The 23,708-nt window shown below is 39.7% G+C and overlaps 1 protein-coding gene across 1 annotated transcript; it reads left to right on the top strand.

Annotated features, from left to right (window-relative positions):
- Nucleotides 1-8,930: 8,930 nt before the first annotated feature.
- On the top strand, nt 8,931-16,757 carry LOC133987729 (C-reactive protein-like). Its single transcript, XM_062427172.1, has 3 exons — nt 8,931-9,030; nt 16,041-16,152; nt 16,232-16,757. The coding sequence occupies exons 1-3, from the start codon at nt 8,931-8,933 to the stop codon at nt 16,752-16,754; spliced, it is 735 nt and encodes a 244-aa protein (XP_062283156.1). The 3' UTR covers nt 16,755-16,757.
- Nucleotides 16,758-23,708: the final 6,951 nt, after the last annotated feature.

The following is a 23,708-nucleotide window of genomic DNA, read 5'->3' as shown; positions in this document are numbered from 1 at the left end:
ATTTTTAAATATATGATTATATATCTAAAGTCTAAACTCATTTAGTTCCTTGAGATGTGTTGATTTTGGGATGGATATTATGGTATCTTGCCAAAACACCTAATAAAGGTGGTTATCACAATTACATTATAGCACCAAGTGCACCCAAACCCACAGATGGCATCAGGACCAGCAGTCTTCCTCGTGTTCATCCTCTTAAAAAAGGGCTGTGACACATTCCTGAGATATCATAAGTCATGAGTCATGAGAGACCCTCCCAGCATTACAATATTTTGAGACAACTCAGACCTTTCAAAGCGAGAGAAAAATTAGATCACCCACCCTCGTTTACAGACTGATGGATTGTTTAGTCTCATTTGTACATTGATTAATGCAGGCCATTATTTTAATCCTTAGCCAGGCTGCTCTAAGTCTGCCACTGCTATTTGCATTTCTATTTTTGCCTTGGACTTAATTTTAGCCCTCCTTATTTCACTGCACACTTCTCTGGAGACCTTTTTCTCCAGAGGACTGCCAGTATAATAGATCTGTTTCTTATTATTAATAACTGTTTCCAGCTTTTGTTGCCCAAGGCTTGTTATTAGGATAAGTAACAACCTTTTTAGTTGGGATGGCTGAGTTGACACTGAATGTCATGCATGTCATGAGACAGTGTCACATAGTTCTTTAATGTCATCACACGCATCATAAATACATTGCCGATCTGCACAGTCAAAGCATGCTTGGATAGAGGAGGCACTGTCATCTGACCAACGCTTCACTGTTCCCTCCACACACTCCAGGCGCCTGAAGGAAGGTTTGTACACTGGCATAATATACACACTATTGTGATACGATGCACTGAAGGACGGCATGGGCAAAGATTAGTAAGCACCGCCCACTGAACCGTGACAAAAGTCGCTCATAGAGTTCTTCTGTGTCGTGATACTAGTCACATACTGTTCACACACCCCTAAAGTCTTATTCAAACAACAGTGATTAAAATCCCTGAGGATAAATTTAGGGGCATCCGGGCAGATTTGGTCTAGCCTCATAGTGGTGTGTTAGCAATCAGCTGTGCAGCTGCAGATGCATTGGCTCGTGGATGTATGTAATCAATCGTGAAAAACAGCTGTTGGAATTCGTGAGGGAAGCAGTATAGCCGACCCTCTCACGGACCCCGACAGTGTTACAGTATCTCTGGTTGCTGAAGAAGCACACGCCACATCCACGCCGCTTATTGGTAATAATCAGTTACCAGTCCAGTCAAAATGGGCAACAAACCAACTTATCGTCTGGTTCTCATCCCAATCCGAGTCGTTGACCATGTTTCGGGTTTCCTTAACATAACGTTTGAATTACTGCCCACCCTTACAGCTCAAAACTTGTTGGTACTGCAGGGCCCATACTCATCTAGACTTTGACATATTTCACCCCTACCTTCTCACTTTTTTCTGACAATTAGTCTTTAACTGTTCTGCAAAGCTCTGTTGAAATGCTCATTGGAACAACATCATTTGTTGAAGACTGTAGGGATACGAGAAGCTCGTGACTGAGAGCGATTCTCACTTGGATAAAAGCAAGTCATATCTGATCTCCTGGCAGGCATTAAAAGCCCAAAGATATCAAACATAAAACTACAAAAGAAAGCTCTACAAACGTCCCCATAGTCCATATCACTGGATCTTTGACATATAACTCCACACACACAAGGTTTCTGCATGAAGGCTGGACTTAAAAGACCATTAAAAACAACTGAACAGGACGGATAGGCTAACCAAGTCTCACACTGTGAAGCTCCCCGGAAGTAGACCCCTGGAATCAGCTCTGATTGGCTAATGTTAGCATGCTAACATGCTAAACAAACATGCTAACCATTGTAAACATGATAAAACCATTGGCACTGAATCAATGAATCAAGATAAGAACATAACAGATACTGCAGAAATAAACAAGTATGATGATTATATTGTCAATCAAAGAATAGTTTGGTCATTAAAATGTCAGAAAATAATAAAAAATGTCCATCAAAGTGTCTTTAAGCTGATGCAGATGTTTGTTTTTCAGTCAAAAACTCAGTTTAATATAATATATGATGTATCATACAGAAAAGCATCAAATAATGTCATCTAAGAAGTTGAAAACTGCTCATTTCGAGCATTTATTCTTTACAAAATGTACCCAAATTGATTATCGATTTGTTTTCAGTTGCAGCCCTAGTTTGAGACAGTTTTAAGCTTTTAGTTTGTTTTTTTAAACCTTCATCATGAGCAGGCAGAGTTGAAAACAACAGCTAATAAACAGCAGGGGTCTCGGCTGATCGATCCGCTGCATTAAGGCCTCAATTGATTGAACATCAAACACCCAAAAACAACCTCACCTCCATGTCTGGCCCAACATTTACTTTATATTTCATTTATTTACAGTTTAAATAATGATTCATGTAGCTGTGATGTATATTTATTTACATCTTTTGACAGTGACTGTGTGTTTGGATGTTAGTACAATAAAATAAATGTGTTTAGGGACACAACTGACAATTATGTGGTGAAAATGTAGATCAGTTTTTCTTAAATCCGAAAGGTGATGTTCTCAAATATCTTCTTTAATCCCAAAACAACCAAAAATATTCAGTTTACTGTCACAGCAGAATAAATGAACCAGAAAATATTCACATTAAAAGAAGCTTGAATCAGAGAGTTTGGACATTTTCTTCTTAAAAAAAAGACTAAAAATGATGAATGGATTTTAAGACGTGATGATTAATTTAATAGTTGGTAACTAATTGATTAATAATCTAAATGAAGCTGTGTGTGTATGAAGAGCTTCAACATTTAACAGCCCAGTGTTGTTTAATTATTTAATCAATTAACCAATAAATCTAATTAAAAACGTAACTTTATGATGATATAAAACATAATGTCTGATACATTAAAAACACATCTGTCAAATTATATAATATTATGTCAATCCAGTAAATAAGAAAATTAGTAATTGATGAAGAAAGTGTAAAGACCAATTTAAAGATTTCAGCAGCGACTTTCTTCATTTTTAATAAATGATTGTAAATATTTTAATAATCAAACTGTAAACTAAACTTTTACTGTAAAAAAAAACAATAAATTAAAATCATTATATTCTGTCAGATAAAACCATGTTTAAATCAGTCGCTTCTTACTTTTGCGGCTCTCCTCGTACATCTCCGCTGCTTTTTCTCTCTCAGCTGCAAACACCGATAATCATGTTTCATCGATTGATCCTCAGTTTGATCAGTTTCCTCTCGGTTTGATCCTCATCCTTCTTCGTCTGCTTCACAAACGCAAACAACTTCTCCGCATTTTAACGCACGATTACAGTCCCGTCCTCTCTCTTCCCCCCCTAAAAAAAATAAAATAAAATAAAATAAAAATAGTAAATCCACTTTTTCTTCTGCTGAAGCTGCCGATCAATTATCGAGTCGTCGATATTTTCATTAACATCAAGGGGGGGAAAGTGGAGAGAAAAGAGAGAATAAATCCACAGAGGAGACAAATTCAGCTTCTTTTTCAGCTTCGGTTCACTAATCTGACTCTCTCTCCATCTATCTGTCCATCTCTCTCTCTCTTTCTCTCTTTCTCTCCCTCTCTCTCTTTCTCCCAGTTGGGGATTAAACAGAAAAAAAGCTCCGTGTGTTAAAGGGGAGGGCAGCTGGAAACGAGTTAAAGGCGCAGAGAGAATAAAAATCTGACTCCATGTTTGATTATTATGAGCAGATTTTTATCCCTCCTGTTGTCCTCAAGTCAAGGAAGGAAGGAAGGAAGGAAGGGAGGAAGAAAGAAAGAAGGAAAGGAGGGAGGAAGGAAGGAAGGAAGGAAAGATGGATGGAGGAAGGAAAGGAAGGACGGACGGAGGAAAGAAGGAAGGATGGAAGAAAGAAGGAAAGGAGGGAGGAAGGAAGGAAGTAGTGAAGGAAGGAGGGAAGGAAAGGAGGGAGGAAGGAAGAAGGAAGGAAGGAAGGAAAGAAGGAACAGTCAATTTGACCCGGGAGGACGACACAAAGGTTAAAAAAAAACTGAAAAAAACCTCCAATGATAAAAACAAAACAAAATAAAGATTTGGAGTCAATTTAAAAATAATTAACCTTACGGAGACGATAAAAAACAGGCTGAAACATTTGATTTATCTCCATAGAAATACAGAATTAAATGATTAATGAAAAGAACATGCACTAACTGGATGAAGGCATGCTTTAACATAATAAACAGCCCCCGGCCCACTTAGGGGTCCAATCGGGCCCACTGGGTAACTTTGCAAGTATGAAAAATGCAGAAAAGTAATTCCAACACTCGGCTATTCTCTCTTAGTGTCGCTCCCCATTCACAGTCAAAGCCTCTGATCTTTGAGGACACCCAATTTTTAGATAACTGACTTGCAATCAGGTGGGGAGTTCCGGTCCTCTGAAATGAGGCCAACGCGGAAGTAATTTAAAACTGCATTCTATCAAAAGGCCACCAGGGGGCGACCGTTTTGGTGTCAAAAGGACTTCCGTCTCTATACAAGTCAATGGAGAATTAACCAACTTCTCACTTGATTTCTAACCTCAGTAAACGTTTTCAAAATGTGTTTATGGTCTCAATCGCTAGTTTAAAGCCTTCTTCAATGCAGTATGATGTTCATTTGGGAAATTTTGGTCTCCCTGATTTTATTAGTTTTAACTGGATTTCACTAAATGACCAAACAGCTTTTCCTCTTTTTTTTCTTCTTCTTTTATTTGCAGGTGCAGAAGTTTAGTTTGACAGTTGTAAGACATTAGGTGAAAAACCTTTAAACATATTATTATTATTGTTATTATGATTATTATTATGATTATTATTATTATGATTATTATTATGATTATTATTATTATGATTATTATTATTATGGTTTTGTTGTGTCACAGAGACGAGCAGCATGTTTCCATCTGAAGGACTTTAAACATACTTGAAGGTAAAGTGTTCAGAGTCTTATGATGAAACATCGACCTTCAGAGAGGATTTCTATTTTATCATGTGAATGAATATTAAAGCGCGCACGCACACACACACACACACAAACACACACACACACACACACACACACACACACACACACACACACACAGGTCGGTGTGTTACACTTTAATCTGCTGCTCTGAGAGTCTCGATGTTCATTTTCACCACAAAGTCAAGAAGGAAACTGATTCCTTTAAACACCAGTTCAATTATTTTCTCTTCTCTTTTTTTCTCCCTTCTCTTCTTTACCTCCTTTTATCTTATTTGCTTTCACATTTGCTTATTTGCTTCTCCTCCTCTCCTGACATCTTACTCCATATTTTCTCTGCTAGTTGTCTTTCTTTCTTTCTTTCTTTCTTTCTTTCTTTCTTTCTTTCTTTCTTTCTTTCTTTCTTTCTTTCTTTCTTTCTTTCTTTCTTTCTTTCTTTCTTTCTTTCTTTCTTTCTTTCTTTCTTTCTTTCTTTCTCTCCCTCCTTTTATCTTATTTTCCTTCACTCATCTCATCTCATCTAATCTTATTTTATTTGATCAGTGGTGAGAGATTAAACTAATTGTTTTTTGTTTGGTTTTTTATCTCCAACAACAACAACAACAACAAATAGCCATCAATATGAAATGTCAGAACAACAAAATAATGTGTTCGAGAGGGAACAGGAGGAAGCAGAAAGCTTATTTAGACCTGTCCCTTCTTCACAACTTCCTCACAACCTCATGAAATAAAATGAACTGAAACTGAACTGGCTAACCATGTTGCCTGTAGAGGTAACATGTAAAGTGTGAAAATAATGGGACCGAGGATTGAACCCTGTGGGACTCCAAAGACACAATGACAAGCTGAAACTTCCTGATTGACAGATAGGAACAGACACTTATACATATTATTATATGTTCCACCAAGATGGAGGGATCAATAGTATGAAAAGCAGCTATATGAGGATGTCAATCGTCTCTCTTAGTATTGCATTGTCTGTACTATGTTGGTGTCGAAAGCTGGATTGGAATTTATTAAAAATATTGTGTCCTTTAATGACATCAAAAAAGCTTGTTTCTGAGAATTTTGGAGGAGTAGATCCGTAGTTATTTGGTTGGGTTGGATGAAGGACAGGTTCTTCTTTTTATTAAACTGGTTGGACGTTCGCCATCTTAAAACCATCAGGAACACAGTCAGAGGTGAGAGAGAGAGATTAATAATGGAGAGTGGGCAAGGACTCAGGGTAGGCAGGACCTCTTTAAGGAATCTAAGGGGGGGGGGGGGGGATTACATCTAAGGGGCAAGAGGACAGGCGGATATGGGATACAGTGTCAATGAGCCTGAGCGGAGAGATCGGGAAGAAATCAGACAAGAGATTAGGACAGTGGACCTAATCTAAACCTCGCAGACAGTAGACTGATGAAGAGGAAACAGTAGTAAGCGATTGGAGGGTTAAAAATAGATCGAATGTTATTTATTTTGTCGTGAATAAAAAAATAAGACAAAAGAAATGCTCCTAGTCTACTGTTGATGGGGGCAGATACACTAGATTACAAGCTGGTTTTAAACAGGAATCTAGAGACAGCTCTCGTCTCTTTGATGTTTTAGATGAGGATGAACAGCAGTCCTTTCAGACACAAGAGATGGACGTCTAGTTTGGATTTCTTTCATCTCTGCTCCTCTCTTCTAAAGATCCTTTTTCAGATGACGAATGTTGATCGTGGTGATGTGTTGTCATTGGTTCAGGGGCAAGAATTAGGTGAAGAAAATGACCTTATAGTGGAAGGAGCTATGTTATCTAGCACAGAATCATTGAACCAGGATATAAGACCACTAACAGAGAGAGTGTAACCAAAAGGAAGAAGAGTGAGCATATTAGGGTGAAGAAAATGACTGTTATGCCCCAGTCTAGGGGTGCCTAGGGCATAACGTGAATAAGCCCCATCTTCTCCAAAGTAGCCACGAGCAAAATTAGGTTGTGTATAAGGAAAAATGTAGTTATACAAATAAATTAATGTACCTGTCGATATACATATATGATATGAGTTCTTAATCTTCAGGGTGGACCAAGGCCAAAATAACAAATAAAACCTATCCTATGTGCCCTAAGAAAAACAAATGACAAATCTTACCTCCCTACCTAATTAAACAAGAGAAAACTGGCAGTCCACCCTTACTTCTCAAAATAAACTATCAACTATATAAAATATCAAACAAGACAGAACAGAAGTGTGGTCGGTTGGGAGAGGACGGGGAAATGCCTGCTGCCACCAGACGGCCGCCATCTTGGCTCGTTTTGTATCAGGTTGTTCCCGGCTGCAGCCAACCACAGGCCAGGGCACGAACCTCTTCCACCAATCGTATCCACGTCATGGCACACTCCTATTTACATGTTAAAATCAAGAGAAAAAGACTCATAACATGACCTTATAGTGGAAGGAGCTACGGTATCTAGCACAGAATCATTGAACCAGGATATAAGACCACTAACAGAGAGAGAGTGTAACCAAAATGAAGAAGAGCAAGCACATTACTCCAGTTTTAGCCACACTTCATTGACTCCCTGTATCTTTTAGAGTAGATTTTAAGCTTCTTTTACTTGTTTTTGTTTTTTTTAAAGCTTTAAATGTTTTTTTGGGGACCGGCCTACAGTACGTCACAGACTCTCTGTTGTTTTACAATCCTTCATAAGCTCTCTGATCTATTTACTACTGCTGGCTTTTTAGATACACACAATTATACGCACAAGAAAATAGGTAGTGTAACATTTCATATTCTACCAAAAGCTATAAGAGACATGAACATTGAAATTGTCTCATTGTCTTATTGCTGTTGTTTATTATATTGTATTTTTTATATCTGTAAAGCACTTTGAGCTTCATCTCTTGTATGAAAATGTGCGCTATGAATAAAATTGTTGTTGTTATAAAGCATACGATATAAATTCTCATCAAATTCTGTGTTAGACCTTTGTGGCCAACTTCATTCCACCATATTACCACATTTTACACTTATTTTTTTGGAAATGATGGTCAATACCTCATTTTCGAGTTAACACCATTTGTCTTCCCTGGTCCAAATTGACCCAAAGACCACAGGAGGGTTATATATGGTCAAGAATGTGACAATGGTCATGTGTAGAAGCAGACACATGTTGAACAATGTTAAAGGAGTTGATAATATTTAAAATATTGCAAGAGACTTTGAGAGGTTGTCTATAAAGCTGCGTTCACACTGCAAGCCAAAATCCGATTTTTAGCCAATCTAGATTGGAACCAGACGGTTCTTATGAAGTCTGAACAGTCATAAATCACATGAAATCCGATTTTTACAAACCAGATCGAAACCACCTTTGGGAGGTAGTTTCAAATCGCATTTGGACAGATGTGTCTGAGTCTGAACAGCTCCAAACACTCAAATCGGGTTTGACTGTCCCTGAGGTCACTCTATGCAACACCGGACCCGCGCTTATTCCAGTTGTTGTTGCTAGCTAGTTGCTGATATCAATGGAGGCAATGGAGGACTTCGAAAATCCCACAATACATGGTAGATGACGCCTGTAGTCTGAACGCAGCCAAAGCACATTAAAGCATCATATTACAGAGCCAGAATTAGAGAGTTCATGTTCTGTTTAGGTTTAGGTGAACATTAGACAACCAAGCAACAGTCTGTTTTGAAGCAAAGTAATTCATAGCCAATATAATCCGATTACAACTCTTATTCTTAAAAACAACTGCAGTACCTCCAACCATGACTACAGGGAGATGGAGGGTCTGGTAGTTGGGAGGGCAGAGCTCTATTAGGAGTTTAAACCAGGTCACAAAAAAATCCAGATTGTGAGATAAAAAGAGAATAAAAGTCTTCTGTTACACAACACAAACACCGCTGTGAAAGACTCCTGATGGAGATCTGAGTCACATTGACAGTGTTTAACACGTTTTTGATGGTCTGTTGTTAATTATAACAGAGATATGACGGACTGGGAGGAGGACCAGGCTCAGCCAGAGGAACTGAGGTCTGTGTCCTGGCAGAGCGAGAGCGTCATGTTTTCAGTCTCCAGAGAGAAGATCTGTGCATGGCAGATGCTACTGAGCATGTGCGGGAGCATGGCTCTGTTTACAGCTTCATTAACTTGTTCTGCTGCAGATCACAACCTCTGAAGCTACTGAAGCTCTTTAGTAGCTTCAGAAGTAGCTTTAGTAGCATTTTCCTGTATTTTACGCATACAAACAGCGTAGCAACATGTCCACAGGTCAAAGTTGGACAGTGCTGTGTGTGTACGACTGATTTAATGACACACAAATAAGACACGACTTTCACACTGTTGATGCACGGGGCAGACATCTTGGATTTTGAATTTGGGGCTGGTGAGGTTAATCCGACTTTCTGAGTTGGAAATCTGACTTCAGGGGGCGTCCCAGTTGAAATTTCAGACTTCCGGGTACAACTAGAAACGCACCAAAAGTCCAGAGGTTGTGATCTGCAGCACAACAAGCTAGCAAAGCTGTAAACAGAACTGCTTTCCCATAAATGCTCAGTAGCATCTGATTTACACAGAACTACTCTACTGAGACTGAAAACATGATCACTGTTATTAGTCTTTGGAGCCAATTCCAAACTACCAACATGACCAAACTCTTCATAATGATAGAACATGTCACCCAGTGCAGTGGTGTTAATCATTGATGTGTTTTTAATAGTTAACAACAATAACAACAGAGGAATAGGATATATCAGACTATGATACACACACAATACTTGTTAGTAGATCAGATTATTGTTGGTTTGGATCCAAACATGGGATTATTTGACATATCCTTTAATGCTGAATGTAACTTTACTCCAGTGATGTTTTTTTAATCTGATATCTGTGGTGGACATGCTGTCATAACATGTCACATAGAGCTGGGCAATATATCAATATATATCGATATCGTGATATGACACTAGATATCGTCTTAGATTTAGGATATCGTAATATCGTGATATGTCATCAGAGTTGTCTTTTCCTGCTTTTAAATGTTGCATTACTGTAAAAATGTATAATTTTCTAACTTACCAGACTGTTCTAGCTGTTCCGATATTTACCTTTTACCCACTTTGTCATTATAACCACATTACAGATGATTATTTATCAAACATTTCATAGTGTAAATATTTTGTGAAAGCATCAACAATCATCTCTACATTAACGTTATTGAGGTATTTGGTCAAATATATCGTGATACTTGATTTTGTCCATATCGCTCAGCCCTAATGTCACATGACTTCCTCAAATATGTGGATGGCGTTCCCAACTTTAGGAGATGTGAAGCAGCAGGTTGTGTGAACCAATCACGATTCAGACTGTTGACTTTACCGTTGTATTTACTGCAGGAAGTTACCTCCTCTTGTGCAATAGCAATACCTTTTTCCCTTCTCTCTACATCTTCCTCTGTATTGTCCTCTCATCTCCTCCTCCTCCTCCTCCTCCTTCACCCTTCATCACTCACTTCTTCTTTACTTTCTCTCGTTTTCACCTGCTCCTCCTCCTGTATTTCCTCTCTTCCCTTCCCTCCTCCACTGTCCAGATAGACAGACAGGAACTCTTCATCAGATCAGTGTGTGTGTGTGTGTGTGTGTGTGTGTTGTGTGTGTGTGTGTGTGTGTGTGTGTGTGTGTGTGTGTGTGTGTGTGTGTGTGTGTGTGTGTGTGTGTGTGTGTGTGTGTGTGTGTGTGTGTGTGTGTGTGTGTGTGTGTGTGTGTGTGTGTGTGTGTCACTAAGCTTCTATATTAAGCCGTTCATAATCTGCTGCTGCAGCCACAGAGAGGATTTACCTCTTTCTCTCTTTTCTGTCTCTGGTCAGTTGTTTGTGTCCAAATCAAAATGAAAACAGTCGAATCAAATAACTCTTCACTGACAGGAACATTTCCTAAATATCTCGCTGTGTGACTCATTTCTGTAATTTGCCTCCTGCACTTCCTCTCCTGAAAGACAGGAAAGTAGAACTCAGTAGAAACAGTCAAATTATGTTTTCTTTTAACACAAAGGAACATGTTCAACATCTTCACTTTCTTTGAGCAGAATATTCTGTTTACACACTGAATAATTCACCCTCATATTTTCATATCAGGGTTTATAATATATATATATATATATATATATATATATAATATTTCTTAAATTGCATGTTTTTATGTTTTTGTTTCCAATTCTTACTGTTAAATGTTTGTTTTATGTAAAGCACATTGAGTTATCATTGTGTATGAAATGCGCTATATAAATAAAGCTGCCTTGCCTTAAACATGTGATATATAGAAATAGATAAGTAACATAATAAGATAATGTTAGCATTAAAAGGACATGTCCATGTTTTTTCTAGTGTGTATTAAACCAGCAGTCAGGTGTCCATATGAACAGTGAAAGAGGTTTTCCTCTCTGTAATCATTCCTCCTGTTCATACTGACTATTAAAAGATCTTCAGATGTTCTTTCAATGTAAAGTGATGGAGGACAAAATCCACAGTGTGTCCACACAGTCATTTAAAAGTAGATGATCAGCTTCTATTGAGCTTCATCAGTCTGAGTTAGTCATATCAAGTGATATCTGACACATTTACAGTCTTTTTAGCATCTAATTCCCTCTTAGTGTTTCCCTGTTGAGCTGTGGTGGAAGTATAGTAACAAAAAGACTTTGGTACTAAAAACACTGTAACGTTGAAAGATTATGATTATGAAAGGATCTTCTAATAGTCAGTATAAACAGGAGGAATGATTACAGCAAGAAAAAACATGTTTAATCTTCATTTGTGGCTCCTGACTGTTGATTTAAGACAGACTTCAAAAATGTAATTAATTATTAAGAATTCATCATCATCATTCAACCATAATTGAAATACTGTAATTGATGCATTAATTAATTCTTGCAATAAGACATGAATGAGGAACTGTTTGGTCTTGTACATTCCTGATAGTAAGTTCATGAAGTATTATTATTATGAATGACTTGTAATGCAAAGATTAGAGGAAAAGTCCATGCTTAAAAAACTGAGAAAAAGGGTTTAAAAAGAACAGTTAAAACCAAAATTAAAAGAAATAAAAACAACAATTAAAACAACAAACAACAAACCTAATCATCTCCTGACCCCTCAGATTTGACATGTGAGTTATTTCGAGGTCCGGGAGCCTCATGTTGGGAACCGCTGCTGTTATACAGACATATTTGTGGTTGCTATTTTTTTTTTATTTCTAATTGTTCTTTGATGTTAAATTTTCCTCTGTGATGATTTAAGTGGACTTTACTGTGTGTTTAATCTGCACATGAGCATCAGTTTTAAGCTACAACACATCAGATATGAAGTAATGTTTAAATGTCGTCATTTCCTATAAAAAAAAAAAGGCAGAATCCTCATTTCTTCTCCACAGCATGAATGAATGTCAGAATCACTCCTCTCAGTGTTTAAAAAAAAAATAAAACCTGCTCTAATTTTTCTCTCCCATAATCCTCTCTGTGTGTGATGTCATCCTTCAGACAATAAACTGACCTCTGCTGCCTCCTGCTGGACGAGCGAGCTGCTGCAACCAGATCTGATCTCTCTGCTTCCTGCTGGCATCACTGCTCTGAGGACACACACACACACACACACACACACACACACACACACACGACACACACACACACACACACAACACCACACACACACACACACCACACACACACACACACACACACACACATTAAATAAACAATAGCAATTCATAAACTGAGCTGAACAGCTTTGAGACAGATCTTTTACATTTAACATACAACATATGTGCAACAGAATATTATATCATTCATAAATGTGTGCTAGAAGAAACAAGACCTGGTACCTGAAATCTGTTTAGTTTTAGTCTGGTCTTTTTTTCTGAATGCTTAACCTCCCTGTCGTCCTCCCGGGTCAAACTGACCCCGTCTGTTTTGACTGTTCCTTCTTTCCTTCCTTCCTTCCTTCCTTCCTTCCTTCCTTCCTTCCTTCCTTCCTTCCTTCCTTCCTTCCTTCCTTCCTTCCTTCCTTCTTCCTTCCGTCTGTCTTTCCTCCCTCTCTCCTTTTCTCTTTCTTTCCTCCCCCCTACCTTCCTCCCTTCCTTCTTTCCTCTGTCCTTCTTTCCTTCCTTCCTTCCTCCCTTCCTCTTTCCTTTCTCCCTCCCTCCTACCTTCCTTCCTTCCTTCTTTCCTCCGTCCTTCCTTCCTCCCTTCCTTCTTTCCTCTGTCCTTCTTTTCTTCTTTCCTTCCTCCCTTCCTCTTTTCATTTATCCCTCCCTCCCTCCTCCCCTCTTTCCTCCCTCCCTCCTACCTTCCTTCCTTCCTTCTTTCCTCTGTCCTTCCTTCCTTTCCTTCCTCCCTTCCTTCCTTCCCTTCTTCCTTACTCTCTCCTTTCCTTCTTTCCTCCTTACTCTCTTCCATCCTTCTTTCCTCCCTACTTCCTTCCTCTTTCCTTTTTTCCTTTCCTACCTTCCTTCCTTCCTCCCTCCCTTCCAAACCCTTTCTTCCTCCCTCCCTCCCTCCCTCCCTCCCTCCCTCCCTCCCTCCCTCCCTCCCTTCCTCCCTCCCTCCCTCCCTCCCTCCCTTCCTTCCTCCTTCCTCCCTTCCTTCCTTGACTCGAAGACAACAGGAGTATTAAACAGTAACAGTCATATTCATTCTATAAATTGTTGAACATATTACATTCACACACTTGTTTAACAGTCCCAAACCAAAAACATTCAGTTTACTGTCAGATATGATGAAATTGTCACATTTGGAAGCTGGACCCAGAGAATGTTTGACCATTTTTGCTTAAAAATGAAAAAAACAACAACTATTTATTATCAAAATGATTTACTTTCTGTTAGTGGACTAATCATTGCAGCTCTGAGTTAATAAACAAAACAGCACAAACTCTCACATAGAAAACAAAGGTTTTAAGAGGAAAAGAGGAAGGAAGTAAGGAGAGAAGGAAGGGAGGAAGGAAATGAGGAAGGAAGGTAGGACGGAAGGAATGAAGGGAGTGAGGAAAGAAGGATGGGAGGAAGGAAAGGTGGAAGGAGGGACAGGAGGAAGGCAGGAAGGAAGGAAGGAAGGAAGGAAGGAAGGAAGGAAGGAAGGAAGGAAAGGAGTAAGGAGGCAGGAAAAGAGGAAGGAAGTGAGGAGAGAAGGAAGGGAGGAAGGAAATGAGGAAGGAAGGTAGGAAGGAAGGAAGTGAGGAAAGAAGGATGGGAGGAAGGAAAGGTGGAAGGAGGGACAGGAGGAAGGAAGGAAGGAAAGGAGTAAGGAAGGAAGCAAGGAAGGAAGGAAGTGAGGAAGTGAGTAAAGAAGTATGGAAGGAGGAGGGAGCAAAGAAAGAGGGAGGAAGGAAGGAAAGAAGGAACAGTCAAAAGAGATGGGGTCAATTTGACCCGGTAGGACGACAGGAGGGTTAATTCATCCCTACTTCCTGTTTGCTTCCAGCTGGTCTCTCCTGTTCACTGACTGACTGTGAAGTGTCTGCAGGACCGAGATTCAGTCAGCTCAGGTTCACACAGTGACGTTAATGAGGGTCTTCACAAGTATAGAAGTACAAACATTTCTCTCTCACACACACACACACACACACACACACACACACACACACACACACACACACACACACACACACACACACACACACACACACACACACACACACACACACACACACACACACACACACACACACACACACACACACACATATACAGATCATTGTCACTTTTTGGGGACATTACATAGACTTACATTAATTTAATCCTAACCTAACTTTAACCTGAACCACTGGAGCAAAAATCAGCTTTTTCCCAATTAAACAAACTGGGTCCAGTTAACTGGTCTTAAGTCTGAAATCTGTCCCCAAAAGTAGCTTATGACAGACCCCACACACACAGCAGATGATGAATTGATCATTAGGCTTCATATGACAGCGTACAGACGCTAATTATCCCAAGTGTGTCTATGTGTGTGTGTGTGTGTGTGTGTGTGTGAGTGTGTGTGTGAGTGTGTGTGTGTGTGCATCGATCAATTAAGAATGTAAATGTCCAGTCTTCTTCATCTGACTTACAGCAGACTAGTGGAGGGGCCGAAGGAGTGGATATTATTTCAAGGATTTTAACGAGATTATTTGTGGAAAAACCATATTAAACCAATTATTATTCAAAGTACAGTATTTACATCTTGAAACATGTCTGGAGGGGAACCTTAACTTCTATTTTTAATGCTCTGTGGGCTATCAACTATTGGTGTGCACGAGAAAATTGGTGAAAATTAATAAGAGGATGTTTGCATACCATGCATCAAAATAAATATCTATTAAACCTATCTATTAACACATTGTAGCATAAGTTGCTGCTGCAATGCGTTTCCCTCCAGCAGAGGACACAAACAAACAGAGTTCAGTCAGTCCTTTTTATTTGCCAAAACCAAAGCATGCAGAGCTCCCGTGCACTGCTGCTGCCGGGCACTCAGGCACACGTCTAAACAAAAAGTTAAAGCACAAAACACAAACTTAGAGAACTTGTCTTCAGTTCTGATGCAGGCAGCCCCGTCTCAGTCCAGCCACTACTGCAGAGACAAAGGAGAGCTTGATTAGTCAGGTTACCCATGATGAGCTAAATCAACTCACCTGCTGCTGCTCCTGCTCAGCACATATAAAAGCAGGTCCAACAAGCTGAGATTATCCAGGTCATCCAAAGAAAAAGACAAATGTGAGAGACTATTCATCCAGTTTCAAATCACTTGATGGGTTTTTTTTTTAAAGTCTGTGTAAACCTGCAGATGTTTCTCAACTATGATGAATGAAAGAAGTACATCACTTCTGTGAGACTTTAATATTGACTCCTTTAAATTTCAGATGGAGAAACTCTTGCTTGTAACAGTGATTTTTGCATCTTGTTATGCAACACAAAAAGGTAAGCACGGGTCAACTCTGGTTCAGTCAAAAATCTTCCAGAAGAAAAGTTTACGGAGAACAAATGGTGGCATTTTAGATATATTTGAATAGAGCTAGAGTACTCTGTTTTTAGATGTCTCCTGACTTTTTAAAAGAGTTTTGCTTTTCCTCCTTTTGCAGATCTTTCAGGCAAGGTGTTTGTCTTCCCTAGAAGCGGTGTAAGTGGCAGAAGTGATTATATGAAACTACACACAACTAAAACCACACTCAACTCTGCAACTGTCTGTTTCAGGTAACTGGGCGAGGGGGTCAGAAAGCTTCTCATTATGTTTAAAACAATGCATCTTCTCACAGCTGGTCCATTTGTTCAGATTCATCACAGATATCACCCAGGGCTACAGCCTCTTCTCTTTGTCTACTCCCATGCACAAAAACGCCTTTCTTCTGTATAAACCCAAAGATGATGTCATCAAGGTGCATGTTAACGACTTGACCACAGACTTCCTGTCCTTGCCGTCTCCCCCAAACACCTGGCACAGCATGTGTACTACCTGGAGCTCTAACAACGGACTTTCTCAGTTGTTTGTGAACGGCAAGCTGACCATCAAGAGATTCGTATCGTTTAAGAAGCCCATCACTGGAGTACCCAGCATCATCCTGGGCCAAGAGCAGGATGAATATGGTGGGGGTTTTGATGCAAAACAGGCTTTCACTGGGATGATTTCTAAAGTCCACATGTGGGATTATGTCCTCTCAACCACTGAGCTCCGAGCCTACGAGAAGGGTGAAAACTTCACACCAGGGAATGTGCTCAACTGGAGAGCCCTGGATTTTGATCCATCAGGACTGGCTTCGGTGGATGAAGATCCTGAATATGTTGTAAAATGCCCTTAAATACTCTGCTTTGAATAAAAATGTGTCTTTGTTTCCATGAAAGGTTTAATTCATTTTAACATTACATCTGCTCCTTCTCACATGAGATAATACTCAGTAGCAAAGAGTCCAAAAACTAAGATTTAGAAAATGTTTAATCCTTTTTAAAATCAGACATGAAAACATCAACATCACAACACTGAAACATGGCAGGAGGAACAGGCAGCACATATTGCACGCGAAGGCATTTCAATGACTCATATGTACATATACACAGTAAAAATATAGTAATGGAAGAATATAATGTAGGACAACCAGCTTTAATATTTGAGGGTGCCATCTGTGGTTCAAAATTTGGTATAGACATTTTTTTATGAGGGGCACATACTGCGAGGGTGAAGAATATGAACAGTATGTGAGGGTTAAACTCTTCATTTGGTGGATTTAGATCATGACTTAAAAACAAGCAGCATGTTTTCTTCAAATGCTCTTCAATTACATAGTTTTGCTTTTAACTGATTCTTTAACCCTCCTGTTGTCCTCGAGTCAAGGGAGGAAGGAATGGAGGGAGGAGGGAAGACGGAAGGAAAGGAGGGAGGGAGGAAAGAGAAGGAAGGAAAGGAGAGGGGAAATAAGGAAGGGAGGAGGGTAGGGGGGGAGGAGAGAAGGAGGGAGTTAAGAAGGAAGGAAGGAATGATGAAGAAGGAAAGGAGGAAGGAAGACGGAAGGAAAGGAGGGCGGAAGAATGAAGGAAGGAAAAGAGGAAGGAAGGAAATAAGGAAGGGAGGAGGGTAGGGGGGAGGAGAGAAGGAGGGAGTTAAGAAGGAAGGAAGGAAAGAAAGGAAGGAATGGATGAATAAGGAAAGGAGGAAGGAAGACGGAAGGAAAGGAATAAAGGGGGATGTAGGAAGGAAAGAAGGAAGGAAGGAAAGAAAGAGAGAAGGAGGGAGGGAGGAAAGAAGGAACAGTCAAATCAGACAGGGTCAATTTGACCCGGGAGAACGACACAAAGGTTAAAAACTTAATTTCATGACTCGAGTTAACTCTCAGTATTTAATTTATGCAACTCATCAAATCACAAAGACGAAAAAAAAGAGATTATAAAATTAAGTTGACCAAACATTAATTTAATCCAATAAATATCTGTATGATATTTGTGATGAGAGACTTTAAGATAGAAACAGTTTACTCGATACGTAATTGACACGTTTTGGTGTAAAATGTGACGTCAGTGGCAGCAGAGAGAGGAAAAAAAGCATCTGCTGCAGTGAGAGATCGGGCAGCAATAGAAGATCTTTGTCACAGTCTCTCCACCATGTAAACAAGAGAGAGAGAGAAGAAGAAGAAGAAGCTGATGTCAGCGAAACACAGAGAGACAGAAACAGATGGAGGGAGAGAGACATCCTGAGGGAGAGACGCTGAGAACAAACACGACAAACACACAAATCATCTACAGCACATATATATACATTCCTCCCACTGTTTGGATAATATATCTACACATGGATATATAGCCTACATATATCTGTCTCTGTGTACATAGACACATATACTGTATATATAGATAGATAGATAGATAGATAGAGGGATAGAGAGAGAGAGAGAGAGGGAGAGAGGGAGAGAGAGAGATAGAGAGAGAGGGAGAGAGGGAGAGAGAGAGAGGGGGAGATAGAGAGAGGGAAAGGGATAGAGCGAGAGAGGGAGAGAGAGAGGGGGAGAGAGAGAGAGAGAGAGAGAGGGGGGAGAGGGAGGAAGGGGGGGAGAAAGAGAGAGAGGTGGAGAGAGAGAGAAAGAGAGAGATAGAGAGAGAGAGAGATGGATAGAGAGAGAGAGAGAGATAGAGAGAGAGCGGGGGGAGAGAGAGAGAGAGAGCGAGAGAGGGGGGGAGAGAGGGAGGAAGAGGGAGAGAGAGAGAGGGGGGGGAGAGAGAGATAGAGAGAGAGAGCGGGGGAGAGAGAGAGAGAGAGAGAGAGAGAGATAGAGAGAGAGAGAGACGTGAGCAGATTAACTGACACAGAAATGTGATGAACAAACAGAAAATGAGGAACCTCGTGTCAACATCTAGTTTTATTATATTTGTTTGTTTTCCAACTTAATTATCAAATGATCACAAACCAACAGAAAATGAATGATTACTGGTTTCACTGGGTTTGATGGGAACTTGGAGGCTTGACTGGTTTTTATACTTGTTATCTCAGAGGTTCAGGTCAGAGTTTACATTCTGAATTTTAGTGTCTGAATTTGACAATTTGGACAATTTTTTAGATGTAAATTGAGCTTCCTGTTGAATTTGAACAATCTGAACATAGTTTAACATTTTGTCTGAATTCTTAAATTTTCTATCTGACTTTGTGAACCTGAAAAAATAAACTAGAATACTTAAAAAAAAAAAAATGTATATGCTGATTGAAAATCTCAGAAAGTGGAATTCAGACCACAGATGGTTTTCAAATTGAAAAATTAGATAGATAGATAGATAGATAGATAGATAGATAGATAGATAGATAGATAGATAGATAGATAGATAGATAGATAGATAGATAGATAGATAGATAGATAGATAGATAGATAGATAGATAGATAGATAGATAGATAGATAGATAGATAGATAGATAGATAGGTGGATGGATGGATGGATGGATAGATAGATAGATAGATAGATAGATAGATAGATAGATAGATAGATAGATAGATAGATAGATAGATAGATGTCTGCACGATGTGTAAAGTGCCTTGAGATAACTTTGTTGTGATTTGGCGCTATACAAATAAAGATTGATTGATTGATGATTGATTGATAGATAGATAGATAGATAGATAGATAGATAGATAGATAGATGGATGGATGGATGGAGGGGGTCCAACAGTAAATATTTGCCCTGAGGCCTCCTAACAGATGAATGCAGCCATGTTGAAACAGTAGTTGGGAAATCACACATCAGATGACGCTTCTACATATTAAAGGAAAGTGAGAAATGGAGCTCAGCACGACCATAGATGATGACATGTGGGAAGATTTATGTTCTGGATGCCACGAAGAGGAGGGAGGGGGGAGGGGAGATATGGAAAGAGTCCGCCTGGAAGAAGGTTTCTTTAGGACTCCGCTGTGTGGCCTGTGATTTTAAAAACTATGGTAAGGTTCGGGGATCATACTCATATTATCTAGGATAGAGATATTCTAGAAAGGCATCAAGGAAGAAATGGAGAAAATCTTTAGGAGCTGACATTGGAAGGAAAGATGGAAGGAGGGAAGGAAGGAAGGAAAGAAGGAAGGAAAGATGGAAGAAAGGAAGGAAAGAAGGAAGGAAGGAATGACAGATGGAAGGAAAGAAGGAAGGAAGGAAAGATGGAAGGAAGGAAGGGAGGAAGGAAGGAAGACAAGACAGATGGAAGGAATGAAGGAAGGAAAAAAAGATGGAAGGGAGGAAGAGGGAAGGAAAGGAGGGAGGAAGGAAGGAACAGTCAAAACAGACGGGGTCAATTTGACCCGGGAGGACGACACAAAGGTTAATATCAAAACAAAGAATAAACAAAACACTCTCTCTGAAATCTTAATGAAGGATTAATCACTGATTTATTGACTGATGAGGTCATGAATTATTTGAGGTTCCAAATTCATCTTATTATAAAGACTATCCTTCCTTCCTTCTTTCCTTCCTTCTTCCTCCCTTCCAATATTCCTTCCTTCCTTCCCCACTGCTTTTCTTATTGGACAAATCACCTGAAACCTGGTTTACCATTAATCAGTGCTATATATAGATAATTGCAAGAAAAATGATCACTATTAATTGGATGAAGCCCTATTAACCCTTATTACCCCATTATGTGATGGAACATATGACTGGCCTCCTATAGCTAAAAATACCTAATATATATTTATAAGGAGATGATGGAAACCTGTTATTCTCTACCTTAGTTAAGACTTTCATCCTTTATGTAATGCATGGCCCTATATGGTGTCTACTTTGACTCTATGCAGCGTTATTTTATATGTATGTAGACTACATGTGTGTTGAATGAAGCCAAAACTCAAGGTGATTTTGTTCTGTACAGCAAAAACTATCTGTTAATGTTTATGAATGGAAAGTTTAACCCTAACACACATTTAACCCTCCTGTTGTCCTCGAGTCAAGGAAAGATGGAAAGATGGAAGGATTGAAGGGAGGAAGGAAGGAAGGAAGGAAGGAAGAGAAGACAGGTGGAAGGAATGAAGGAAGGAAAGAAAGATGGAAGGGAGGAAGGAAGGAAGGAAGGAAAGATGGAAGGAAGGAAGGAAGGATGGAAGGAATGATGGAAGGATGGAAGGATGGAAGGAAGGAAAGATGGAAGGGAGGAAGGAAGGAAAGAAAGATGGAAGGATGGAAAGAAGGAAGGAAAGATGGAAGGAAGGAAGGAATGAAAGATGGAAGGAAAGAAGGAAGGAAGGAAAGATGGAAGGAAGGAAGGAATGAAAGATGGAAGGAAAGAAGGAAAGATGGAAGGATGGAAGGAATGATGGAAGGAAGGAAAGACGGAAGGGAGGAAGGAAGGAAAGAAAGAAGAAAGATGGAAGGAAGGAAAGATGGAAGGGAGGAAGGAAGGAAAGAAAGATGGAAGGAAGGAAGGCAGGAAGGAAAGATGGAAGGAAGGAAGGAATGAAAGATGGAAGGAAAGAATGAAAGATGGAAAGATGGAAGGAAAGATGGAAGGAAGGAAAGACGGAAGGGAGGAAGGAAGGAAAGAAAGAAGAAAGATGGAAGGAAGGAAAGATGGAAGGAAGGAAAGAAGGAAGGAAGGAAGGAAGGAAGGAAGGAAGGAAGGAAGGAATGAAAGATGGAAGGAAAGAAGGAAAGATGGAAGGATGGAAGGAAGGAAAGATGGAAGGAAGGAAGGAAGGAAGGAAAGAAAGATGGCAGGATGGAAGGAAGGAAAGATGGAAGGAAGGAAGGAAGGAAGGAAGGAATGAAGCAAGGAAGGAAGGAAGGAAAGATGGAAGGAAGGAAGGAAAGAAGGAAAGATGGAAGGAAGGAAGAGAAGATGGAAGGAAAGTCTAAACAACAGGTTGTAATGACAGTCGTCTAAAACAACATATAGTTACATAGTTATTCTGACTTCTTATTAATTATCTATTAATAATAAGATATTGTTGCTGTTATTAGTAATTAGTGGTAGTGATGTCACTATACTAAGGTGTCCTCTGGTGTATTTATACTTAATTAACAGTGTGGTTACATTTCCTGTAGTTGTGTCATGACTCAGATGTGTCAGATGATTTTTACCTCTCTAATAACTTTGTATTTATAGTTATGTAACAGTGTGTATAATGTGTACTAGTGTGTTATGCCTGACTAAGTGGCCTGGTGTCTGTGTGTGTTACAGCATGTTCACTGTGTCATGTCTTTTCTTTATTTCCAGGGACGCGTCAGCAGAAACTCTTGATGCAGCCTGGAGGGAGACGAGTCGAGCTTAAAGCTGCTGATCAAAGCTTTTTTTTTTTTTTCCTGTGCTCTTCACGCTGTTTAATGCATTGTGCACATACTGAGCATATTCAATTATCTCACTTTCTTTTTTTACATTTCACGGCCCTCCCCTACTTCCACCCCCTCCGTTAAATTCCCCTGACCCATTTGAGAAGCTGTTTATTCTGGATTACTAACTTGCAACAGCATCTTTTAACATTTCATTTACATCAACATACTAATTATCATGTTTTATTTGTGTCTTATTGCTTGTTGCTGCTCTCTCTGTGTGTCTGCACGCATCAAATAAATGATCATAATTAGTTTCGCTCGGCTTGGGGCTACACGTAGCGAACAAGAGGATATTTTGGGTGTATTAATGTTACATCACATGTCTTCAGGCCCACTTTTACTTCACTTTACTTCACTTCACTCAGTCCTGATCACCAGCGGAGGAAGAAGAAGATGAATCTGAAGGGTGGTGAGATGATTAATGGGAGAGGAAAGAAGAAACAACAAAGTTCTGATACACAAATCTGTTTTCAGTTTTTGGACTTTTTCTCTAATCTTTGATTTTTGGTGAAATATTGGATCATTTGAACATTTATTGAAATGAAACCATGTGAGAAGTTTAGAGGGAAAAATCACTATTTGGTGGAGCTGTTAACACCTCATAGACATCTGAAATGTGAGCCGACTACACACTGCTTTTTGGTTTCATCTTTAACAATGTGTTGTATTTTAAAAGCTTGTTATATTATCCATTGTGTCAATCATTGCATTAATGTCCTGCTGACGGATCTGTTTTATATAGCTTTTTTTGTTGACTTCATGGCATCTTTTTGGTTCTTTATTCTTGTATCTTTGAAGAACTGCAGTTAAAAAATGATCCAGCTAATTAACACTGAAACATTCATGTGTCCTTTATTAATAAATACTTGACTCTGTTGGTTAAAAATGGATGTGGATTCAGATTCAGATTTCTGACTTCAGTGTTTCTGAAATCCTGCCACACATGCACGCGCACGCTCGCACACACACGCTGATGTCAGCCTATCACCCTGAATACCCCCCTCATCACACACACTCCTCCCACTGAAGGTGGAGCTCTGACTTCCTCCTCTCCTTCCTTTTTCCTTCCTGCTGCTCCGCCCCCCCTTTTACACACACACACACACACACACACACACACACACACACACACACACACACACACACACACACGCACGCACGCACGCACGCACGCGCTTCCTTTATCATCACTCTCTTTCCTTATGAGAGAGAGAGAAAGAGAAAGAGAGAGAGACATTAACTTGTCACTGCTTTCACTGTGTAGTAAGGCTCCATTAAGCTGCTACCTGCGGGCATCACACACACACACACACACACACACACACACACACACACACACACACACACACACACACACACACACACGCACACACACACACACACACACACACACACACAATTATACAGAAACACGTGTGTGCATGCGCGTGTGTGTTTGCGTGTGTGTGTGGGATCCTCCACCTCT

The sequence above is a fragment of the Scomber scombrus genome, chromosome 10 (assembly GCF_963691925.1).
Source record: "Scomber scombrus chromosome 10, fScoSco1.1, whole genome shotgun sequence".
NCBI classification, from domain to species: Eukaryota; Metazoa; Chordata; class Actinopteri; order Scombriformes; family Scombridae; genus Scomber; species Scomber scombrus.
Note: the sequence above shows the minus strand (reverse complement) of the source record. Positions and strands in the feature narration are given on the sequence as shown.